This window comes from Artemia sp. Qi Xiang Cuo, chromosome 9 (genome assembly GCF_049724085.1).
Source record: "Artemia sp. Qi Xiang Cuo chromosome 9, ASM4972408v1, whole genome shotgun sequence".
Classification (NCBI taxonomy): Eukaryota; Metazoa; Arthropoda; class Branchiopoda; order Anostraca; family Artemiidae; genus Artemia; species Artemia sp. Qi Xiang Cuo.
In genome coordinates this window covers 12,614,042-12,640,470 of record NC_142802.1, presented here as the reverse complement: position 1 = coordinate 12,640,470, position 26,429 = coordinate 12,614,042, and the positions used below count along the sequence as shown (strand labels likewise).

At 36.9% G+C, this 26,429-nt stretch overlaps 1 protein-coding gene across 3 annotated transcripts in view; it reads left to right on the top strand.

Annotated features, from left to right (window-relative positions):
- Window positions 1-26,429, top strand: part of cpo (RNA-binding protein) — a 215,748-nt gene that overhangs the window by 139,388 nt on the left and 49,931 nt on the right. For all 3 annotated transcript variants that reach the window (XR_016142217.1, XM_089094294.1, XM_089094295.1), the window contains exon 5: window positions 17,237-17,375. Coding sequence is in view for 2 of the 3 variants with exons in the window: in XM_089094294.1 (XP_088950420.1) it covers window positions 17,237-17,375 (139 nt within the window). In the remaining variant the exon portion in view is untranslated. The remainder of the gene's footprint in view (window positions 1-17,236; window positions 17,376-26,429) is intronic.

Genomic DNA, 26,429 nt, shown 5'->3' with positions numbered 1-26,429 from the left:
AAGGGACTGTCCCCTCCTCAACGCCTCGCTCTTTACGCTAAAGGTTTGACTCTGTCTCACAACTTTATTTTTTAAAAAAATAAAAAACTTTAGCGTAAAGAGCGAGGCGTTGAGGAGGGGACAGTCCCTTGTCCCCTCCTCAACGTCGGTATTCGAGCTCTTGCCAAACTCGCTGTAGCATGTCTTCGGTAACAGTCTCCAGTGCAGCTGTAATTCTCTGTTTCAGTTCTTCAATGTTAGCTGGAAGAGGAGGTACGAAGACTAGTCCTTTCACATAACCCAAGAGGAAAAAATCACACAGCGAAAGGTCGGGTGATCGTGGTGGCGATGTCAGAAGCAAATCGTCTTCTTCACTACCTCGACCGATCCATCTCTCTGGCAAAACCTCATTGAGGTAGGCTCGTACAGTGAGCTTCCAGTGAGGTGGAGCCCCATCCTGCTGAAAAATGAAACTTTCGTCTTCATTTTCTATGAGTTGATCAATTAGCCAATTCTGAAGCATTTGAAGATAAACACCTCCGTTCACATTTCCTTCGAAGAAAAATGGCCCAAAAACTTTTTTTCTTGGATATTGCACAAAACACATTAACTTTTGGTGAGTCCCTCTCGTGTTCAACTGTGTCTTGAGGATTTTCTTCGCCCCAAATGCAAACATTATGTTTATTAACTTTGCCACTCGTGTGAAACGTGGATTCATCACTAAAGACTAGCCGATCATCGAAATCGTCTTCTTCGAGTTTATCTAGCATGTCAATACAAAATTCTTTAAGTTTTCGCTTATCACCTTCCCTCAAGGCCTGAACGAGCTGAAGCTTGTAAGGTTTAAATCGCAATCGTTTTCTCAGAATTCGCCAAACTGTTGTTTGTGGAATGTGGGTTTCACCACTTGCTCTTCTAACACTCTTCCGAGGACTACGCAGGAAGGCTTCACAAACCTGCTCCACTGTCTCTGCTGATGTTGATGGCTGTCCTGGCGAGTTAAATATGCATAAGCAGCCGTTTTCTTAAAATTTTAGGTGCCAAGTCCTATTTTGTTTTATAATTGGTTTTTTCTTTGCAAATTTTGTGAAGAAGGCATTCTGTAGTGTCTTAGGTGACTTAGTCCGAGCGTACTCTAAGACGCAAAACGCCCTCTAAGACGCATATATATATATATATATATATATATATATATATATATATATATATATATATATATATATATATATATATATTCCTAGCCTTACCTTTATAGGCTCAACATTTAAAACATCAAAGCATGTTTTTTTCCAAAAAATTTGATTGTTTATTTGAAGATATAATCAAAGCTGTTCAAACAAAGATTTTAATGACAGAACAGCTTCTATAATCCTCATCAAAGCAAAAATATGACAAAGGTGACTAATGAAAATTGGATATTTTTCGTAATTCCTTACATTGGTAACCTTAATAACAAACCTATCATCACTATGGAGACATAACAGACATCGAAATCAGGTTCATAAACAAAAAACTATATATGATTAATAAATGTCCCAAGTTCTGTAAAAATGCCATGGTAACCCTGAGCTTATACCATTAATTATGAAAAGTTCAAGTCGGTCTTTGCTTTCTAGATGCACATAATAAATCTTCTACTTTTCTTTTTGAAATATTTTATTTATACTCCTGTCTCATAGATAATTTAAAAGAAAGAAAGTGAAAATGAAAGCTGAACATTTCCCCCTTACTTACTTATTCTATAAGTTGCATGACTTGTTTTTCCTTATTAAAAATTATCTACATGTATATTTTATGTGGATTTTTAATGCTCTGTAATTTGATATTTGTCAACTATAAAAACATTTCAATAACACGAATATTGGTGGGGTTAAACAATGTTTTGAGTCAAAAAGCAGTTTGAGTTGAATACATCAACCAGAAAGCCTGCATTTATCTCTCATTTAAATAGCTTGATATCATATTGATCATGAAGATGCTGCAAGAAAAGGCACTTTCAGCTCAGTTGCTGCAACGGCTGCACTTCTGAGCTGTAAAACTGTTATATTTTACTGGACAGGGTTATATCTATTGGTTATTTAAATAGCTTTATATCATACTTTTCAAGAATATGCTTTAAGAGAAAGTTTTTTTTTTTTTTCACAAATGAGAAAGAAAAAATTGACCGTTGAATACCTGAAATTGTATTTCCAGCAATTTATAGATTTAAATATAAGGGAACCACATGGGTAACTAGTTTGAAACTTGCAAATGATGCTCATACTTTTAAAACATTTGATTAGTTGGAGGAGTAAAACCCAGCAGATAGCAAATGTCTAATGGTGACTATGGTAAATCAGCCTAAGTATAAGAATTATCCAAGTAGCCTCAGAGAAGAGTCTAGAGCAGTGGTTCCCAAGCGATTTTGGGCCATGCCCCACCTAGGCATTTCTAAAATCCTGACATCCCCCCCTCGTGATATTTAAATTTTGTAATTCAAAATTTGTAATTCATGCTCAGAACACTCTCGTCAATTATCGAAAGCGTTCAATTTTCAGAAACAGATACATCCTCTTTTTACCTATGCCCTATCTCAATAGAAAATTTATTTTATGTATTTTGTCACGTTTTTTTGTAAAACTTAAAAGCATAACCCGCCCGCTTAAATAAAAATACGGTGTATCCTTAATTAGCCTTAATTAGAAATAAGTAAACTACCTTAATTAGTTGTCAAGACAAATACAAGTTTTTTGTTTTGTTGTTGTTGTTAAATGAAACTCAGAGAGGAAAGAAAATAACAAAATGAAAAATAAAATAAAAAAAGGTGAGAAAAACGAGGATTTTGTCAGCCAGTGGGTTTTGAGGATTTTGGAACCAACGAAAATCGTGTTTCGTTGGTTTGTTTTCTTTCTGTTTTGTTTAGCACTGATGACGACTCGGCGGAGGCCCTTGTCGAAATATTTGCTTATTTCTTCTTCTTCATAGTTCGCCACTGGCTGACAAAATCCTCGTTTATTTCACCCTTTTGATTTTATTTTTCATTTTGTTATTTTCTTTCCTCTCTGAGTTTCATTAGTCATGTGTAGCCAGTGTGGTCTTAGAATGTATTTACGTCAGGTTGTTGTTGTTGTTTTTTTCAAGTGCTTTACACCCGCTTTCCATATTCGCAGAAATTGTCGGGGAACAGAAACTTATTTCCCAAGCTATCCTAAGCTGCTTTGCTAAGCTTGTGCAATTTTATCAAACTTTTCGTGAATTTATACTTGTTGGGGGAGTCTTCAGTTTTTTCTTAGGGTGATTTTTTTTCCTTGTCTACAACAATGACTAAATCAATACTATTTTAACGTTCACATTTTGAATGCTATCATTAATTACCAAAAGCAATTTTTGGGAACAAATACGCCCCATTTCTACCTCTGCCCTATCTCATTAGAAAAATTGATTTCAAAGACTCATGTAGTTCCGTCTTACCTTCCCTTTTCCTCACAAGCTCCCCTTTCCCGGGAAATTTTTGTTCAAAACCTTTTCAGAGCTATCAGCACCGTTTCGGTTGTTCCTCTTGTAAATCGTTGATCTAAAACAAACAAGAACTATTTCTTGAAATCCTTTTGAGCCTTTACAAAGTGCTACAAGGCAGGGAGTAAGCGATAAAAGGGGAATTTAGTTCCGGAATGAGATAAAAACAGCGAGGAAGGATTTAGATGAGTGGCAGAGTCAAACTGAGGTCAAGTGAGGCTAGAATTGTTCTGTCATAATAAAAAGAATATATTTGTACAGGGAAATGGATGTTGACCTGAATTAACTGTGAACCCTCAATTGTTCAGTACTGGCTACAACAGCGAAAATTTATTAATTCACATAATGCGTAGGAATGTATATATGTGAGGCCACATTTTAAGACGCATTAAACAGGCAATTTTTTTAGATATTGAAGATTATGGTAACAGCTATAAGAATTTTTTCTCGGGGGCTGGGGCTTGGGTCCGGAGGGTCACCTTCTCCTTCTCTGTGTACGTTTTTTATTAAGTACTTTAGCATTAATTTTTTATGTGTGTTTTATTTTTTTTGTAAAATCCCCTTCGAAAAAAATAGCCCCCAAACAAAACCCAGGATACGTCCCTGTAGGGGTTATTAACCTTTCTTCGCCTGGGTTTCCAAAAGAAAATATTTGATATTTGGTCGCAGTAGTTTACTCTCATTGAAATGTTTGATGTAGTTTTGGTCATACGCCATTGATATTCCAACAATCAGGGCCGTGCCCAGGGTTTTTTTTTGGGGGGGGGAGGGTAGGAAAGAATTTTTTTCTGGGTGTTTTTAGAATTTGTTTTACGCAATAGAAATTTGTTTACATTAGTTTTTGTTATGTTTTTACGAGTCGGACAAACATTTCGTGGGGAAGGGGGGTTCAAATCCCCTACCCCCCAAGGCCGAATAAAGGGCGATTGGAGTGATTCGACCCAATCGGGCCTCGCGTCTGAAAGATACGTAAAAATCAGGATACGTATTATTTCTGTTCGTTTTAAGTTTTGATGTTGCTCTTTACTTTCGGATGCAAAAATTGTTTTTTTAATTTAATTTCTGATCGTTTTTTTTTTCAAATAATGCTGGCAAATTCGGCACCAACTTCATAGCAATTTCCCTTCCCCATGAAAACATCCTCCGTGGAAATATCCTCCCACGTAACCTCCGACCACCCTCCCCCAACTACCAGAAAAAAATCCCCTTGAAAACTTCTGTATACTTCCCGATAACCAATACTATATGTAAACATTGGGAAAAGTTCATAACTTGCAGACCTTCCCCCGGGGACTGTGGGGGATTAAGTCATCCTCAAAGACATAGTTATTGTATTTTTCGACCATGTTGAACAAAGTAGCTATCTCAAAATTTTGATCGGGTGACTTTGTGAAAAAATGAGCGTGGAAGGGGCCTAGTTGCCCTCTATTTTCTTGGCCACTTTAAAAGGGCACTAGAACTTTTAATTTCCGTTCGAATGAGCCATCCAGCGATATTCTAGGACCACTGGGTCGATACGATCACCCCTGGGGAAAAAAAAAATAAACGCGCATCCGTGATTTTTTTTTTCTGGAAAAAAAATACAAATGCCACATTTTTGCAGATATGAGCTTGAAACTTCTACCGTAGACTTCTCTGATACGCTGAATCTAATGGTGTGCTTTTCATTAAAGTTCTATGACTTTTAGGGGGTTTCCCCCTTTTTCGAAAATGAGGCAAATTTTCTCAGGCGCATAACTTTTGATGGGTAGGAATAAACTTGATGAAACTTATATATTGGAAATCATCATAAAAATTTGATTCGATAGATTTATTTATTGGTATCAAAATTCCGTTTTTTAGAGTTTCGGTTACTATTGAGTCAGTTCGATCCTTATTTACAGTTCGTTACAACGAACTGTTTGAAATTATTTAATTTCTACCCAAGAGAATTCGCTTCATTTGTGTTTTTTGAATTGGAACTAACCCACATTATTAATCAAAGAGTTTGTGGTAACGAACTATTAGTAAGGAGCGACCCGGCTCAATAGTAACCGAAACTCTAAAAAACCGGAATTTTGATATCCATAGATACATCAATAGAATCAGATTTGTATGCTGATTTCATATATCAGAACAGATAGCGTATCAGAACACCCTACTGCGGAAGTTTCAAGCTCCTATCTGCAAAAATTTGGAATTTTGTATTTTTTGTCAGAAGAAAGATCACGGATTTGTGTTTATTTGTTTTTTTTCTCTTTTTTTTCAGGGGTGATCGTATGGATCCAGTAGTCCTATAATATCGTAAGAGGGCTCATTTGAACGCAAATTAAAAGTTCTAGTGCCCTTTTTAAGTGACGAAAAAATTGGAGGGTAACTTGGCCCCCTTCCACACTCATTTTTTTCAAATTTACCCAATCAAAATTTTGTGATAGCCATTTTGTTCAGCATAGTCAAAAATCTAATAAATATGTCTTTGAGGATGACTTAATCCCCCACAGTTTTTCGGGGGAAGGGCTGGAAGTTATGAACTTTGCCGATTGTTTACATATAGTATTGGTTAATGGGAAGTATAAAGACGTTTCAGGAGGGATTTTTTTCTGATGAGGGGAGGGTGTCAGAGGAGGGGGTTACAGGGGAGGATCCTTCCATGGAGGATGCTTCCTTGGGGGAAGGGACATTTCTCTGAAGGGGGCGCCAAATTTCCCAGCATTATTTAAAAAACGATCAGAAATTAAATAAAAAAAAGTTTTTTCAACTGAAAGTAAGGAGCAACATTAAAACTTAAAACAAACAGAAATTATTACGTATATGAGGGGGTTCGCCCCCTAGTCAATACCTCGCCCTTTTCGCTAAAGTTTATTTTAGTACTTTCAAAAGAGCTATCTGTTCTAATTAACGATCCTTTGTGATTCAGGGGTTTGAGATTCGAACAAAACTCACCACCAACGAAAATTTGTAGCACAGAACTCACCACCAACGATAAAATATCGCAAAAAATGGAGATGTATTAAACCTCGATTACATTTTTCACAAGTCCAAAAATATTATTTCGTGTCAAAACTAAAATATACTAAAAATATCCAGTAATAAGTGAAGATGAAAAGGGGACGTTGAGTAACGAAAAGATCGATCAAGTGGACAGCTTCACTTACCTAGGCATTATTATTAGTAAAGACGGTGAGTGCAGTGAATATGTTAAAAGTAGAATAGCCAAGGCCCAGGGTGTTTTTTCACAGTGGAAAACGATTCGGAAAAATACGAAGATATGTCTGTGAACCGAGATTAGAATATTGGAAGCTACAGAGGTGACAGTATAGTTCTGAAGCATGGGCACTCCGAAAAGCGGATGACGGTTTGTTAGATGTTTTCCAGAGACATTGCCTACGGATTGCTTTGGGTACCCGGCTGACTGACCTTATAACAAACAGTAGGCTGTACGAAAAATGTGGTTCAATCCCACTTTCTAGGGCTATAACGAGAGAAAGGTTGAGATGACTAGGGCACGTTCCGCAATTTAGGGATGATAGATTGTCAAAAATTGTCCTTTTCGGCCAACCGTCTAGGGCTAATGAAAAGCAGGCCGTCCTCGGGTGGGGTGGGAAGATGTCGTATGGATAGATTTAGGGGAAATGGGAAATCCCTGGGATGGCGTAGAGAGGGAGGCTTTGAATAGATTGAACTGAAGGAGGAGCGTGCGTCCAAGCATAAAATCTATTCTCCAAACATAAAGTGGCTCTACTGCCTTGTGAGTAAGCAGAACCATATAACGGCCCTGCTTGCAGATATACTTTTCAGTCAATGGACCTATAATGTGAAATTAAATTAAAATAAAACAAGTTTTATTTTAACTCAAAGTAAGGAGCAACAATAAAACTCAAAACCGGCAGAAATTATTCCGTATATTAAAGGGGCTGTCCCCTCTTCTGCGCCTCGCTCTTTACGCTAAAGTTTGACTCTTTCTCACAACTCCACTTTTTTAAAAACAATACAAACCTTAGCGTAAAGAGCGGGGCGTTGAGGAGGGGACAGCCCCTTTCAAATACGGAATAATTTCTGTTCGTTTTAAGTTTTAATGTCGCTCCTTATTTTTAGTTTAAAAACTTTTTATTTCTATTTAATTTCTGAACGTTTTTTGAATTAATGCAGGATTTGATTTTGTCTCACCGTACATGAATAACTAAAACGAAATTTGCATATTAATTTTACCTTTTTTGGCTAAATGGCTTTCTCAAATTCTTTATCGGACAATTTTGATAAAAAAGGGGCGGGGGAGGGGAACTAGTTGCCCTCCAATTTTTTTGGTTACTTAAAAAGGGCACTAGAACTTTTTAATTTTATTTACGAACGTTTTTATTTTTAATAAATATACGTAAGTTACGAACTAACTTACGTAACGAACTCCTATATTCGTACTATTTTATTACGTATATGAAGGGGTTCACCCCCTCGTCAATACCTCACTCTTTACGCTAAAGTTCGATTTTTTTTTTAATTCTTTAAGAATGACCCCTGGATCACAAAGGCAGTTTAATTAGAGATAATTAAAGAAACTTTTTCCACAAAATAGGTTTTTCAAAGAAAAGTTAAGAACTCCATTAAACAAAAAATGAGCAAAAATAAAATCAAATAATCTACCAAGCGAGAAACTACCACAAATAAGCATCGATAAATAAATGAAACCCAAAACGAACAGAAATTACAATAATTAACCGAGTCAAACTCAGAACTAGCAGAAATTAACACAAGTTGGGTGCAAAATTCCTGTGCCTTCCCAAGGCCAGAACAAAATTTGGACTTTACTGAAAAAAACACAATTATTTTTACTTTTATAACTTTGATAAATTAAATAATTTTAACATTTTCATTACTAAATATCAGTATATGTATATTAAACTGACAATGCACATTCATTTGTATTTTTTCATTTGTACTTCCCAATAACCAATACTATAAGTAAACAATGGGCAAACTTCATAACTTGCAGACCTCCCCCCGGGGACTGTGGGGGATTAAGTCGTCCTCAAAGACATTCTTATTAGATTTTTTGACTATGCTGAACAAAATCGCTATCTCAAAAATTTGATCCGGTGACTTTTGGAAGAAAGTGAGCATGGGAGGGGGCCTAGTTGCCCTTCAATTTTTTTGGTCACTTAACAAGGGCACTAGAACTTTTAATTTAAGTTCGAATGAGCCTTCTTGAGACATTCTAGGACCATGGGTTGATACGATTACCCCTGGAAAAAAAAACAAATAAATACGCATCCGTGGTCTTTCTTCTGGCAGAAAATACAAAATTACACATTTTTGCAGATAGGAACTTGAAACCTCTACAGTAGGGTTCTATGATACGCTGAATCTGATGGTGTGATTTTCATTAAGATTCTATTACTTTTAGGGGTGTTTCCTCCTTTGTTCGAAAATAAGGCAAATTTTCTCAGGCTCGTAACTTTTGATGGATAAGACTAAACTTGAAAGAAACTTATATATTGAAAATCAGCACAAAAAAACAATTCTTTTGATACATCTACTGGTATTAAAATTCAGTCTTTTAGAGTTTCGGTTGCTATTCAGCCGGGCCGCTCCTTACATACAGTTCGTTACACCACGAACTGTTTGATTAAGACCTGCGGAAGGCTGTAGGCTATTTCCAAAAAACTAACAACTCCTAATTGCACTTATGAAAAATTCTAATATTTTCGGAGGGTTTTAGGCTTACTGGACCCTTTAAAGGCCTACACTGTGATGCCAATTCATGAAAATGTAGGGAAGGCAAGAATTTTTTTTGTCTTTTTCCGCGAAAATACATAAAAAGATTATTTTTTTTTAAATCTAAGAGTGGCTACATTTTTCTTTCTTCGATTTTTTAAATGAAAATATATAAAAAAAAGTATTTTCAAATTCTAGGTTTTTAGAATTGTTCCAGATAAAGTCCGACCTGTTAGATTTTTCTTTTGAAGCTCATTTTAAGATTCAAAATTAGTTTTCACCCCCTTTAGAAAGAAAGCAGCTCTTTGAATGGATGACTGTAATTCATATTACAGGCTGTTTGGAATTCAAGTGTAGAGAGAAGAAAATGCAGATTGTGAAAGAAACACAGTCTTTGGGATTAACCGTTCCTACGTGATAACGCATATTAAGTTACTGTCCGCCTTACGATATGCAGTTTTCCTCCTTTGAAAATTATAGACAATAAGTAGTACCTGGTATTTTCATCCTGTTTTAAGAGGAAGTAGACTAAACTATGCGGAAATTGCTCAAATTTCTGTCGATTGTTTAGCTGCATTTTCCTGGACATCCTTTTTAAGGGCCATGATTTTACTGGTACAGAGTAGACAAAGCCAAAATTAAACTCAAAACAGTGATAATAAAAACTTCTTTGGGCCCAACATTTTGAAATTTCTGCTAGATTATCTTAGAAATTCTAAGATGCTTTCCCCAAAAAAACGTTTTTCGAACTTCTGTCGACTGCTTACCCTCTTTTCCTTGGAATCCTTTTTAAGAGCTATGATTTTACTGGTATAGACAAAGCCAAAACTAAATTCGAAATAGGAATATTAAGAACTTCTTTGGGCCCAACATTTCGAAATTTTGCTCCAGGTTTGGAAATTCTTGGACGTTTTCACAAAAAATATGTTGTTCGAACTTCTGTCGATCGTTTAGTCTCTTTTTTTCTGAATATGCTTCTTAAGGGCCATGATTTATTGGTATAAAAAAAACAAAATTTAATTCAAAACAGATACATCCATTGAGATGCATGAATACAGTCTAGATACATACAAAAAACGATGCGCTGAGGTGCAGTAGGCTTGTCTTAAATGTTACTCACTCCTGACAAGGGATTCTGTCTTTGATCGATCCTCAGATCACTCTTGGGGGGGGGGGGGGAGGAGCTTCTTTCTATATCAACATCAACTCCTCCTAGGCCTCTAGTCACCATTGGCAACTTCATAAAAGGGTGTCATTCAATTTTTTGTGAATTCAAGTTATAATTAGATTGATAGACTTTTCTATCAAAAGTTTGAATTTGATTATTTTGTTTAAATATTTGTTTTGCTACCTGTTTTAGTTTTATAGTTATAATTTATTTTGTATATAGCTCACAACAGGAATGTACGTAGGTGTGGCCTGGGGCACCCTAACACCCAAAATACCAAATATATCTGAATGTCTGGGTGATTCTTATTGAAATTATCAAAATAAAACTTGTTTTTATGATTCCCCCCCCACAAAAAAATTAATGTGTACATGCCTTGTGTACAAGCTTTGAAATTCAATATTCATTCACTGATAGCGATTTTGTCAAAATAAACATCTAAAACTTTTGGGGTCAACTTTTGTTTATATTCACTGTCTTGCCAAAGTGAAGCCCTTTCATTATTTGTCGGTTTATTTCTGCTGTAAGAGAAAAGTAGAGTATAAAGCAGAGTTATAAAAGCAGACGCAACTGCTTTTATAAAAAAAAGAAAAAAAAAGAAATTTTCCTGATGGAAGTAAAGGGCAAAGTTGAAACTTGGAACGAACAAAATTATTGTTTCGCGGTTTAGGCAACTTGTATCTGCAGAACAAATTCAAATAAACTGACTCTGGATATTATTCTATCAAGTAAGTAAGTCACTCCTTACAGTAAGTATGGAGTGACGCGGCTCAATAGTAACCGAAACCCTAAAAACGGAATTTCGGAATCGATAAATACATAAAAAAAATTAGCTTATTATCCTGATTCCCAATATATAAGATTCATTAAGTTTATGTTTACCCATAAAAACCTTCGAGCCTGAGAAAGTTTGCCTGATTTTCGAGAAAGGGGGAAGGGGACACCCCCTAAAAGTCAAGGAATCTTACTGAAATTCACATCGTCAGATTCGGTGTATCAGAGAATTCTTCAGGCTTCTATCTGCAAACGGATGCGTGTTTCTTTGTTTGTTTTCTGTATTTTTTCAAAACAATCAAAAATTAAAGTCTTTTCTTAAAATGAATTTAAAAAACTTTTTCCACAAAATAAGTTTTTCAAAGAAAAGTAAAAAACTCCATTAAACAAAAAATAAGCAAAAATAAAATCAAATAATCTACCAAGCGTGAAACTACCACCAATCAGCATCGATAAATAAATGAAACCCAAAACGAACAGAAATTACAATAAATAACCGAGTCAGACTCAAAACGAGCAGAAATTAATACAAGTTGGGCTCCAAACCCACATGACTTTCCAAGGCCAGAACGTAATTTGCACTTTACTGAAAAAAATGTAAATGTTTTTACTTTTATAACTTTAATAAATCAAATAATATTAACATTTTGATTACTACATATCAGTATATGTATATTAAACTTACAATGCACATTCATTTGTGCACATTCATTATGAGTGTTAGTTGCCTTCCAATCACTTTCGACTATTAGAAAGGGCACTAGCTCTTTCCATTTCCAATCGAATGAGCCCTTTTTGAAGTTTCTACGATGACGCGTTCTATAAAAATCTTATATGCCCCGAGGGCATAACCTACAACCCTTGCCCTGAGGGCTGTGTGGGAGTGTACTCCTCAAAAACATAATTTTTATCTGGAAATCCACAACACTGAGCAAAATGGCTATCTAAAAATGTTGATTGGATGTGTTTGGGGAAATGGTGGGCGTGGAAGGGGTGTTAGTTGCCTTCCAATTTACTTTCGACTATTAAAAAGGGCATTAGCCATTTCAATTTATAATCTAATTAGCCCTTTTTGAAGTTTCTACGACAGCACGTTCTATAAAAACTTTATATGCCCCCAGGGTATAACTTACAACCCTTGTCGTGAGGGCTGTGACGGGGTTGTCATCCTCAAAGACCTAATTTCCAGAAATTAAAACTACGTTAAATAAAATGACTATCTGAAAAATTTGATTGGATGTGTTTGGGGAAGAGATGGGCGTGAGAGGGAGGTTAGTTCCCTCCGATCACTTTTAACTATTAAAAACGACACTTGCCCTTTGAATTTCCAATCGAATTAGCCCTTTTCTGAAGTTTCTACGACAACACTTTCTATAAAAACCTTATATGCCCCCAGGGCATAACTTACAACCTTGCCCTGAAGGCTGTGGGGGAGTGTCCTCCTAAAAAAAACCTATCTGGAAATCAACTACGTTGAACAAAATGGCTGTCTCGAAATTTTGATTGGATGTTTTTGGGGGAAGGATGGGCGTAGGGGGGGGGCTAGTACCCCTCCAATCACTTTCGACTATTAAAAATGGCACTAGCCCTTTGAATTTCCAATCGAATGAGCTTTTTTTGAAGTTTCTACGACAACGCATTCTTTAAAAACCTTGTATTCCCCCAGGGCATAACTTACGATCTTTGCCCTGAAGGCCGTGGGGGAGTGTCCTCCTCAAAAACATAATTTCTATCTGGAAATCAACTACGCTGAACAAAATGGCTATCTCAAAAGTTGGATTGGATGTGTTTCGGGAAATAGTGGGCGTGGAAGGGGTGTTAGTTGCCTTCCAATCACTTTTGACTATTAAAAAGGGCACAAGCCTCTCCAATTTCCATTTGAATGAGCCCTTTTCGAAGTTTCTACGACAACTTCTTCGATACGAAGTGCCCTGCTCTAAAGGAAAAAAATAATAGATTGTGCCAACATTGTTCTTATATGCCCTTAGGGCATAACTTAAAACCCTTGCCCCGAGGGTTGTGGGGGAATGTCCTCTTCAAAAACATATCTTCTATCTGGAAATCAACTACGCTGAACAAAATGGCTATCTCAAAATTTTGATTGGATGTGTTTGGGGGAATGATGGGCGTGGGGGGTTAGTTGCCCTCCAATCACTTTCGACTATTAAAAGGTCATTAGCCCTTTGAATTTCCAATCAAATGAGCCTTTTTTGAAGTTACTACGACAACGCCTTCTGTAAAAACTTATATACCCCCAGGGCATAACTTAAAACCCTTGTCCCGAGGGTTGTAGGGGAGTGTCCTCCTCAAAAAACTATTTTATATCTGGAAATCAACTACGCTGAAAAAAATGGCTATCTCTAAATTTTGATTGTATGTGTTTGGGAGAATGATGGGCGTGGGGGGACTAGTTGCCCTCCAATCACTTTCGACTATTAAAAAGGGCACTAGCCACTCCAATTTCCAATCGAATGACCCCTTTTCGACGTTTTTACGACAACTCCTTCGATACGAAGCGCCCGGGTGTGGAAAAGAAAAAAGAAAAAAAATAATATATTGTGCCCACATCGTTCTTTACTTAGGCAGCGCTATCGCGCTGCCTATGATGAAAATGTTAATATTAAATACGCATACAATAATACATGTTGTTATTCCCACAAAGGCTCATTGGTCTGTAAAGAAGGGGGAAGACAAATAAGTTACTTACTCAGAGATTAAAAACAAAAGAAAATTTAAAATGATCACTTACAGTCAGAAGAGCAAAAGGAGAAGAAAAGAAAATATAGATAAAATAAAATTATAGAAAAAGATAGATGAAATAAACTAAATTAATTAAGTTGATTAAATAGACTAAAAATAATAATAATAATAATAATAATAATAATAATAAAACAGATAAAAATAACTTCTACGAAGCCAAAGAATTCCTAACAATTTTTTAAACAAACCGAATGAGTGGCACCCTCGAGCTCATTCATGCAACTTATTCCAAACAATATAACTTGAAGATGATTTGCCATATTGCGAAGATTATAATTATTATGATCAGAGGTAAAAGATAGTGGAATATTTAGGGGCCGGGGGAGGTCACCATGAAGCTGAGAAAAAGTAAAACATGCACATGAAAGAATGTATACTGACTCAAGATCATGTAGTGGGATAACTAATGAACGATTAGTTTCCTGAAAAAGGTGTCTAGCTTTATTGTAAACCTTAGAAAGTGGTTTTAACAGTGAAGAAAAGGTTGACATCCACACTATTGGACAGTAAGAAGCGTAAGGTTGGATCAAGCAATGAAAAAGGATTTTCAAAATTGATCCAGGAAAAGTATGTTTAAGTTTCCTTAAAATACCGAGACTCCTGTATATCTTTATTTTAATACAATCAATGTGACGTTTGAAAGATAGGTTTTCATCAACAAGAATGCCCAAAAAATGAAAATATCAGTATTTAGATCTGTGAATTAACCCATTTGGCTTGTGAGTTTCAGATAACCGGAGATAAACCTAAGAGACACGCGAAAAAAAATTGGACTTGCAAAAATTTAGGGTAAGATAATTAGCATCAAGCCGCAAAATTACCCTCCCAAACAAATTTTACAAATTTAATCGAAGCTCTGATTCGCAGTTTTCCGAAGTGCCAAGTGTGCTGTCATCAGCAAAACAAACAAGGACATCAGAAGAAGGCGAACTATAGTTGCCACTATGGGCGAGGGAAGGCTTAGGATGACAAAGTCTACAGCAATTATTAAGTTTCTACTTTTTTACAACATAATAAAGATCATTTACATAAATCAAAAATAACACAGACCCTAAAACTGATCCCTGGGGGACGCCAAAATTCACTTGTGAGGGTGATCGGAAAAGTGGATCAACAGAAATTAACCTATCCTTCAAATAAGACTGGAACCAAGAAAATACACTTCCCCTTATGCCAAAATGAGACATCTTCGATAGAAGAATTTCATGGGTTAGGGAATTGAAAGCCTTACGAATATCAAGGAATGCAGCAGCCGGAATCAATCCCGAATCTGACGCAGAATGAATAAAATTCAAAAGGGTCATAGAGGCATGTTCAGTGGAGTGCTTCATTCGGAAACCAAATTGAAAATCATGAAGAAAATTTTTAGATTCTGGGAAAGTAAGAGCCGAGAAAGCATAGTCTTTTTAAAGATTTTACTAAATACTGATAAAATTGAAATAGGTCGATAATTTGCCGGATACAAAACAATAATCCGAGCACGCTTGAGAGCATCCGGAAAAACTCCACATTCAAAAGAAAGATTAACAAGTTTTGTTAGAGGCAAAACTATTGAAGGAAGAATAAGTTTAACTACCATAGTAGGAATAGAACCTGGCCCAGATGAGGACGAGTTTTTCAAGCCATTAACAATTTTAGTAATTTCACTTACTGTTACTGGCTCTAGAAACATAGACTTAACACAAGACGTGCGGAGGTAAGATCTGAAGTCCGGCTTAGGCCGTGATAAAGTAACTGTTGAAGTAATATTTCAGGCGGAATCGTCCACAAGAAGTCTTCCGGGGGGAATTTCCAGTGAGAATGGAATTTTCCATTCCCTCCATTTTTTATGGAGAGGGAGCCGGATTTCTTGGCATTATTTAAAAAACGATAAGAAATTAAATAAAAAACAAGTTTTTTCAACTGTAAGTAATGAAGAACAACTTCAAAACTTAAAACGAACAGAAATTATTACGTATATCAGGGGAATTGCCCCCTCCTCAATACCTGACTCTTTACGCTGAGGTTTGGCTTTTTGTCTCAATTCTTAAAGAACGACTCCTGAAACACAAGGGCCGTTTAATTGTAACAATAAGAAGGTTTTTTTTTAAATAACTGAAAACTTTACCGTGAAGAGCGAGGTATTGAGGAGGGGACAACCCCCTTGTTTTTCATAATTTTTTTAAAGCATTGTTCATTGAGAAAGGGGGGAATTCGTCAAAAAAAGAGGGGATTATAGAAACAAAATTATTCCCATCATAATCTCTTTTGTACCTGGCTTGGCGGCTTCTTCCTGGCGAATGTACTAGGTCTTGCGAGACCGCAGTAAATGCAAAACATGAAGTAAGTATAATTTTTGCATGTTTTACTTGATAATCGGTGACAGCAATTCAAAAGGTGTTATGTTGTATGACGTAAATTCTACAGGAGAGCAAAATCAAAAAAAAATAATTGAAAACCCATTAAGGGTTTTTGACTGAAATGAACGAGCAGTCAAATATAATTGTTTTTTTTTGCCTCCAAGATGTTTGAAAATTTATTTGAGTTGAAATACTCTAATTCTTAAGGGTTTCTGCAAACGATAAAGGAATATTTAGTATATTTCGGAAAAACAAAGTAACTACTAAGCATCCTGAGAACTAAATAAAACACAAAGTAAAGGAAATTAGACCAGTCGATAAGGATTTTAAACTTAACCGTATGGGGTGTAAAAATCAGACTCACAAAGAATTTTACATAACGCCTTTTGGAATGCCGTTGTCGAATTATACAATACACAGCTTTTAAATCTGTTCCACACTATCGAAATTGTCCTAATAATACAACGATGCAATTATATCATTTGTTCAATGTTTGTGCTGCATATTTGTCACTGAATATATAATTTGCTATGCTACCTTGACGAAAATGCATTAAGTGCAAAATTAATTATTTTGGACCTTCTCGCTTTTCATGCTGTCCATCCCATTTTTGAAATGTATTCAAAAACTTACTTTATGCTTGGCCTTTTCGGGAAGATGGGTAAAAATCAAGAAAAAACGAGAAAAAACGGGAATTGTGCAAAACCTATTTGTAATTTTAAAAATGATCTCTTTTTGTAATTTTGTGAAATTTTTTTGTAATAATTTGTAAAATGTAATTTTGCAAATCTTGAAATTTTAGGGGGGAGGTAACTCAGTTTGAAGGTCTTTTGAGTACGTGCCTGAACGCTATTGACAATTAGACATATTTTGAAGCTCCCCTTTGTCACAAATTTTAAACCTGACTCATTTCTTCATTATCAGTATTTTGCACATATGATTTTCTTCTTGGTAAGACAGGTAACAGGATCACACCTTTCGCTTGTTCTAACTCCCATCACAAATATGTTGACCTGTTTTTTCTCTCACGCAGGGTGTACGCTTCGATCCTGACATACCACAAACTATTCGCCTAGAATTTGCGAAGAGCAACACTAAAGTGAGCAAGCCCAAACAACAAACTTCACCTCCTGCAGCTGCGCACCCTGCACTCGTTCACCCCCTCACAGGCCGTGAGTAGCACTTTACTTACTATTCTTAACTTGGTTGTTTTCTAGTTTCAAAATTAAGCTATGTACTTGTGCGTTTTTACCTACTGTTCATGTCTTTATCTTACAGCTCTGTGATACAGATAACCAGAGTTGTTTTCTCCATATAAGTCCCGTCTTGATTGGTGTAATAAGTACTATAAGCAATGCTGTATCCAGGAGGGAGGGTTAGGGGGTTTGAGCTGCCCCGCCCCCCCGAAATGTTTGTCGGGCATGTAAAAACGTAACAAAAATGAATATAAACTAATTTTTGGTACTTTTTTTAAGTTTGTATTTATCCCTCCCCCCCCCAAAAAAAAATAGATACGACCCTGGTCATAAGGGTTCTTAACCGTAGGGAATTTATGCAAATAAAAGTGGAGACCAGGTTTCAAGCTGCTTTTATTTAGTGATTATATGATCAGTTACTTATATACAGCCAATTGCTAGATTAATCATTTTTTTTTAATGTTAAAGAGATCAATTAAGAGTTCAGGGTGGAAGCAAAGCATTTTTTTTCCTTTATTCTTAAAGTTTGGAAGTTCTGCAAACAAAAAACAGAACAGCCATGCATGCGGTGGGAAGAAGTCATAAGAAAAGACTTAACGGAAAGTGGTACTTCATGGGAGGGAGTAAATCTCTGGACAGAGCTGGACGCCAGGGGATTTTTAGCAGCTGTCCTGACCTTAGGGCGACTTGATGGTGTAATAAATTGTTAGTAGTAGTAACAGACACCCAAATATTGTTGATAGGGTATTCATATTTCTTTACTGAATTCACGAACAATGTTACCCTGGGTTCCCACTGATGCGATTTTACACAAAAGCGGCTGTTTTGGCGTAATTTGTCAAACTTACTTTAGTTTTTGCTGCAGGCTTATGCGTCACAACAGTTCAACAGCTGCGTTGAAATTTTTCTACTGAGCCGTTGAGAATCGCATCCGTTATTCCCAATTAAAAGCTTTGTAGAACAATAAATTGCAAGTATAGTAACTGAGAAACTAAACATGTTTATCAGAAGAATCCCATTAATATTCGACTAACAACAAGAGGATCGTGTCCTTTTAATACAAGATTTTATTACTCAAGGCCTGGAGGGGAAATATTTCCAAAGAAATAAGCATAGAATATAAGAACTATTAGGCCTAGACGAATTAGGCCTAGCTAAACCTAGCTAGCCTAATTACGCATTGATAGCCTAGGCTAATACAGATTAGCCCTTTGAATAATTTTTATTGGCTTCTAGAACTTGATTTAGCCTATTCCTATGCGTATGCTTTTTAGATGTCTCATAATATTCTTTGTGCTTTAACGGCTGCAGTGAACTATTTCTATGTAAATAATTTGGTGATTTTCCTGCTTCCACTTTCCGTGAGCCGTTTTGCGATAAAAAAAATCGCAACAATGGGAACCAAAATTTAAGCGCACGTTGATGAAAAAATCTCGGTGTTTACTGAAATGCATTAAAAATACCTTATTTACTCTCATAGCAACAGAAGGCCACACCCACACTGACTTAGCCTGACTGTGTTCAGTACTATAACCTTTGGGGGGTTGCCCATTATCTGCCACTTGGTTTACATTTCAGAGTATCGATTATTCCACAAATGTGGCACAATTTAACTATGCTGTGTCACACCCCATTCGACACACTTCTGCTGTGCACGGCGAGTGTCATGTGGTGTAAAGTGTTCTCGAAATTGGAGAACACCTCGATCAGCTATCAACTAAAAACTACTGGGTGGGCGGAAAGTAACTCCCTATTTTGATTAATAAAACAATGTACATTATATTTATTTATTCTCAAAAAAATTAATCATACAAGGTAGGCATAAATGGTAAGTTATCTCTAAAATTCAATATGTGCCCCAGATCTTTCCACCAGCTATTGCAAATGTTCAGGAATGGCATCCACTGACTTTCTCAGAAACTCCACTGGGATGGTGGACATGACTTCCTTAATTCGATCCTCCAGTTCTTCGAGTGTCTTTGGTTTGGAGCGGTAGACTTCTTCCTTTACCCAACCCCAAAGAAAAAAGTCGCAGGGTGTCAAATCCGGGCTCCGGGATGGCCATTCATGTGGACCACGACGTCCCAACCAACGCCCCGGAAAGCGAGCATCCAGCCATTCGCGGACAACAAGAGCAAAGTGTGGTGGGGCGCCATCTTGCATAAATATCAACTCGTCGATGTTCTCCCATGTGCTGACAACTGGCCAGACTCTATCACGCAACATATCAAGGTATCGTTCAGCATTCATGGTGTTGCGCAGAAGAAATGGGCCCACAACCTGATCTGAGGTGATACCACACCACACCGTTACTTTGGGTCGATTTTGCTGTTTTTCAACTGTCATCATAGGATCCTCTCCTGCCCAGTAGTGGCAGTTGTGACGATTGACAAAGCCTCCGACGTGAAATACAGTCTCATCAGTCCAGAGGATGTTGCGGAAGAGATGAGGCCACTCTTCATGCCCAGCCAGCATGATTTCTCCGAACTCCTTGCGAATGTCACAGTCCTCATCCGAGAGTGATTGGCAGTAGTGCGCTTCCACGCACTCCAGTTCAACTTTTTCTTGAGCACAGTTCGCACTGTGTAGCGGGTGAGTCCACTTTCCCGAGCTGCCTGGCGAGTTGACTTTCCTGGACTACGCTGGAACATTGCTTGGACTGCGCGCACTGTCTCCTGGGTCGTGGATGTCGAAGGGCGTCCACTTCTGCGAACATCTACCACAGATCCTGTGGTCATGAGCTTCGCGTGACAGTTTCTTATTGTTTTTGGTTCCACTTGGGCACGTGGTTCATGAATAGTCCGCCACCATCGTTGAACTCGTACGACAGATTGCCAAACTTCATATCGTGACGCCAGCTGGGCACGCTCCTGAAGTGTTAACTGCTGAGCCATGTTATGGTTTTATCAGAAATCAAAAACAAAACTATCAATAAAATTGTACCATTTGAGAGAATTAATCATAAAAATATGACAAAGCAGTAACAAATTATATACAATTTATAAGTACTTTAAAATAGGGAGTTACTTTCCGCCCACCCTGTACATTACTGTGAAAATTAAATTTATTTCAGATCATTTCACACTACAATTTTTCGGGGGAAATCCCAAATTAGTCTTCTGGAGTTTATCGTGGGTCGTCTAACCAAGAATTAGTTTCATAAGGTCTTCCAGCCCTTGGGTATGGTAGTCCATTCATGAGCTGTTAAAAAAGGGCAAAAAGGTGATTTTACCATTATATGACCAAAAAGCACAAACATAAATGAACCAACAAGCTCTTTGTGCAAACTGCCCTTATGTTTAAAAACCAGATGGAAAAACAAAACAAAATCGTATCAACAAATTTATATAAAGACATTGGAATAAAAATACGAATAGCTACTATAATATTTCGAACAACATCCAGAATTATTTTTAAACAATTTTTTTACATTTATATCAAAATAAAAAAACTTTCCTTATGTTTCATGTAATAGCAAATAAACTTGCTTTCTTTAAGCATATTACAAGTATGTTTGAAATATTCGGTCTGTATTTGTTTGGTAGTTGAACTGTTTTTGTCAATTTTATTCGACGCTTTTTTCTGTGAAGATTTTGAGGAGAGAGCCGATACCCAAACACCTTTATTTTGGCATTAAATTTTAATTTTTCTTAACAGTGAATCATTAAATATTCGTTAAATGTTTTTTCGTTAAATATGTTCGTTAAATACGAGTACATATTTATTAGATATTCGTTAAATATTAAATATTCACTAAACAGTAACTAAATAGCAAGCTGAGATTTGGACCCTGAATATTTCAATTTTCACAGGACATTATGAATTGAAATTTCAATTGAATTGAAATTGAAAAATTGAATATTTCAATTTTATGAAATAATGAATTACTTAAATGTGAGATGCTTCAATATGAATTGAAGAGTATTGGCCCCAAAACGACATTTTCAATTACACTTCTCCCCCGAAAAATTAAAAGAAAATTATCAATTTTTTTTATTTACCATCTCCTCCCTGGTATAAAGGCTCTGATGCCTCCCCTCCCTAATTCGCTGAGTCTCGAAACTGAGCGCGCCTATTGTATTGTTTATAGTTAACATGAACTCAAAAAGAGTGCAGTTATCATAGGCAGCGCAATCGCGCTGCCTAAGTAAAGAACGATGTTGGCATAATGTGTTATTTTTTATTTTATTTTTTCCTTTAGGCCAGGGCACTTCGTATCGTAGGAATTGTCGTAGAAACTCGAAAAGGGCTCATTCGAAATTGGAGTGGCTTGTGCCTTTTTTAATAGTCGAAAGTGATTGGAAGGCAACTAACACCTCTTTCACGCCCACTATTTCCCCAAACACATCCAATCAAAATTTTGAGATAGCCATTTTGTTCAGCGTAGTTGATTTCCAAATAGAAATTATGTTTTTGAGGAGGACACTCCCCCACAACTCTCAATGCTTCAAAAGAGCTCAGAAACTTCAAAAAAAACTTCAAAAAGAGATAATTCGATTGGAAATTCAAAGCACTAGTTCCCTTTTTGATAGTCGAAAGTGTTTGGAGGGCAACTAACCCCCCTCTCACGCCCACCTTATCCCCAAACACATCCAATCAAAATTTTGAGATTTCTGTTTAGTTCAACGTAGTTGGAAGCTCTGAAAATAAGGTCTTTGAGGATGAAACCCCCCCCACAGCCCTTAGGGAAGGGTTATAAGTTATACCATGGGGACATATAAGATTTTTATAAAAAGCGCTGTGGTAGGAACTTCAAAAAGGGCCCATTCGACTGGAAATTGGAAGGGCTAGTGCCCTTTTTGATAGTCGAAAGTGATTGGAAGGCAGATAACAACCCTTCCATGTCCATCATTTTCCCAAAAACATCCAATCAAAATTATGAGATAGCCATTTTGCTTAACTTATTTGAATGATTTGGTAATTATATCTTTGAGCAGGAAACTCCCCCCACAGTATTCAGGGCAAAGGTTATAAGTTATTCCCTGGGGTCATATAAGGTTGTCATTGAAAGCCTTGTCGTAGAAACTTTAAAAAGGGCTCATTCAATTTGACATTCAAAGGGCTAGTTCTCTTTTTAATAGTTGAAAATGATTAGAGGGCAACTAACCCCCCTCTCACGCCCACGTCTTCCCCAAACACATTAAATCAAAATTTTGAGATAGCCATTTTTTTCCAATGTAGTTGAAAGTTCTGGAAATTAGGTCTTTGAGGATGACAGCCCCCCTCCCCCCACCTCCCCCCAGAGCCCTCAGGGCAAGGGTTTTAAGTTATGCACTGGGGGCATATGGAGTTTTTATAGAACGAGTTTTTGTAGAAACTTCAAATAGGGCTCATTCGATTAGAAATTGAAAAGGCTATAGCCCTTTTTAATAGTCGATAGAGATTGAAGAACAACTTACCCTTCTCTCACGCCCACCATTCTTCCAAACACATTCAATCAAAATTTTTAGATATTCATTTTGTTCAACGTAGTTGAAAGTTCTTAAAATTAGGTCTTTGAGGATGACAACCCCCCCCCCCCCAACAACCCTCAGGCCAAGGGGTTTTAAGTTATGCCCTGGGGCATATATGGTTTGTATAGAAAGTATTGTCGTAGAAACGTCAAAAAGGGCTCATTGGATCGGAAATTGAAAGGGCTAGTGCCCTTTTTAATAGTCGAAAGTGAATGGAGAGCAACTAACTCCCCTTCCACGCCCACCATTTCCCCAAACACATTCAATCAAAGTTTTGAGATTGCCATTTTGTTCAACGTAGTTGAAAGTTCTGGAAATTATGTATTTAAGGATGACAAACCCCCCAGAGCCCCCATAGCAAAGGTTGTAAGTTATGGCCTGGGGGCATATAAGGTTGTTATAGATAGAGTTGTCGTAGAAACTGCCAAAGCGGCTCATTCAATTGGAAATCGAGAGGGCTAGTGCCCTTTTTAATAGCCGAAAATGATTGGAGGGTAACTAACCCCCCTCTCGCGCTCAACATTTCCCCAAACATATCCAATCAAAATTTTCAGATAGCCATTTTGTTCAACGTAGTTGAAATTTCTGGAAATTAGGTCTTTGAGGATGACACTCCACCCAGAGCCCTTAGAGCTAAGGTTGTAAGTTATGCCCTGGGGGCATATAAGGTTTTTTTGAAAACTTTGTCGTAGAAACTTGAAAAAAGGCTCATTTGATTGGAAATTCAAAGGGCTAGTGCCCTTTTAAATTGCCAAAAGTGATTGGAGGGCAACAAACCGCCCTCTCACGCCCAACATTTCTAATTGAATGAGCCCTTTTCGAAGTTTCTACGACAACTCCTTTGATATGAAGTGCCCAGGTGTAGAAACCAAAAAATAATAATTATACATTGTGCCAACAACGTTCTTTACTTAGGCAGCGCTACTGCGCTGCCTATGATTATTATTATTATTACTTATTTATTTTTCTTTTCCCAGAGGCACTTCATATGGAAGGGGTCGTCGTAGAAACTTCAAAGGGGGCTCATTCGATCGGAAATTGAGAGTTCTAGTGTCCTTTTTAAGGGTCAAAAGTGATTGGAAGGCTACTAGCACGCCTTCCACACCCACCAGTTCCCCAAACACGTCAAATCAAAGTTTTGATATAGCTATTTTGTTCTACGTAGTTGATTTCCAGATAGAAATTATGTTTTTTAGAAGGATACTCCACCCACAGTCCTCAAGACACGGGTTGTAAGCTATGCCCTGGGGGCATATGAGGTTTTTATAGAAAGCTCTGTCGTAGAAACTTCAAAAAGGAATCATTCGATTGGAAATTCAAAGGGCTAGTGCCCTTTTTAATAGTCGAAAGTGATTGGAGGGCAACTAACCCCCCTCTCCAGCCCACCATTTCCTTAAACACATCCAATCAAAATTTTGAGATTTTTAATTTTTTAAACGTAGTTGGAAGTTTTTGAAATTAGGTCTTTGAAGATTACAGCCCCCCACGCCCTCAGGGTAAGGGTTGTAAGTTATGCCCTGGGGCCATATAAGGTTTTTATAGAAAGAGTTGTTTAGAAACTTCAAAAACGGCTCATTCGATTGGAAATTGGGAGGGCTAGTATGCTTTAGAATAATAGAAAATGATCGAAAGGCAACTAACCCTTTCTCACACCCACCATTTCCCCATCCACATTCAATCAAAATTTTGAGATGGCCATTTTGTTTAACCTAGTTTCAAGTTCTGGAAATTAGGTCTTTGAGGATGACAACCCTCCCACAACCCTCAGGGCAAGGGTTGTAATTTATGCCCTAGGGGCATATAAGGTTTTTAAGGTGTTTATTATTGGGAATTGAGAGGGCTAGTGCCCTTATTAATATTCAAAAGCGATCGGAAGGCGAATACCCCCCATACCCATCATTTCCCCAAACACTTCCGATCAACTTTTTGATATAGCAATTTTGTTGAATGTAGTTGAAGGGTCCGGAAATTATATTTTGAGTATGACAACCCCCCACAGACCTCAGGGCTAAGTTTGTAAGCTATGCCCTGGGGTATATAATGTCATATAGAAAGTGTTGTCGTAAAAACTTAAAAAAGGGGTCTTTCGATTGGAAATTGAGAGGGCTATGGCCCTTTTTAATAGTCTAAAGTAATCAGAAGAAGAATCCTCCCCACGCCCATCATTTCCTAAAACATTTCTGATCAACGTTTTGATTAGCTTTATGCTTTACACATTTTTACAACATTTTTATGCTTTAGAAAGCATAGGGTTTAGAACCCTACTCAGATTAATTTCTGCTCGTTTTGAGTTTGACTATTGTTAATTTCTGTTTGTTTTGGGTTTCATTTAGTTATTAATACTGATTTGTGTTAGCAGTATGCTTGGTAGATTATTGGATTCTATTTTTTTTTCATTTTTGTTTTAATGGAGTTCATTACATTTTTTTTGAAAAACTTGTTACGTGCAAAAAGTTTTTTTGATTAATACTAAAAAGAAATAATCATTCAAAGATAATGACTTCATTATTCTTTTAATTTAGTTGAAATAATTGAATGAAAACTCGAAAACTGGCTTGAAGCTATATGAAATTTCAATTTATTTCGAATCCTCTTTTCCGAGGAACGAAAGTTTGTTCAACCTTTTGTCTCCTTGTTGAGACGAGTGGTCCATTTTCGTTATTAGATTAAATGCTTGTCAAATAAGAAAATAAACTATGATTAGGGAGATAAAAACCTTTTTGATGGATTTGTAACGAAACTTCAAACATGTTAATCCGTGACAGTTGAGAGAGTCTTCTGTTAAACATAACATTGAGTGTGCATTGCGTGGGGTGAAGGAATGTACCCAGGTGGGGGGGGGGGAGCTCAGGACCCGTACTCCCAAAATTCTAGATTTTGATAAATTTTTGAGCGTTTTTTATTCAGCTTTAATTTGTGAGGGTTGATATAGTTCGAATAAGGATAAGATTATCATATATTGCGTGATGTGAAGAAATATACCCGAGGGGGGAGACTTCGGGTCTAGTTCCTACGCTTTTTTGAATTTCTGGACACTTCTTATTAAAACTTTGTCCTTGAGGGTGGAGAAAGTTTGAATAAGCTTAAAATCATGTAGTTACTTTATTGGGCGTTCCCGGATTATTATTAGGAAGGGTGGCATTTCTTTCATAAGTATAGTCGTAGCCAGGGCTGTTTAGGGTAGTTTCTATGCCCCACATTATATGGAGTTATAATAATGTATGATACTTTTGTATGTTGTTCTCTTTTACAAATTGTGTGTAATACCTCAACATATTCATTAAGGAATGAATTAAAAGATCAACCATCAACGAACTAATTAATGAGTCATGCTGTGCTCGCTGCTTCCACTATTTCAGCTGTTTCAAGTGCCTCCGTTGTTAGCACTGTCTATAAATATTATACAGTATGATCATTCCCTATCTCAACCGTTATACAAAGACGGACCGAGATGCATGTGCTCCGGGGAACATTTAAACAAGTATAAACATAAGCGACATTCGATTTTTTCACGGATGAAAAAATTGCTCTCGCCCTCGCTCTTTACGCTAAAGTTTTTTAGTACTTTCAAAAGGGC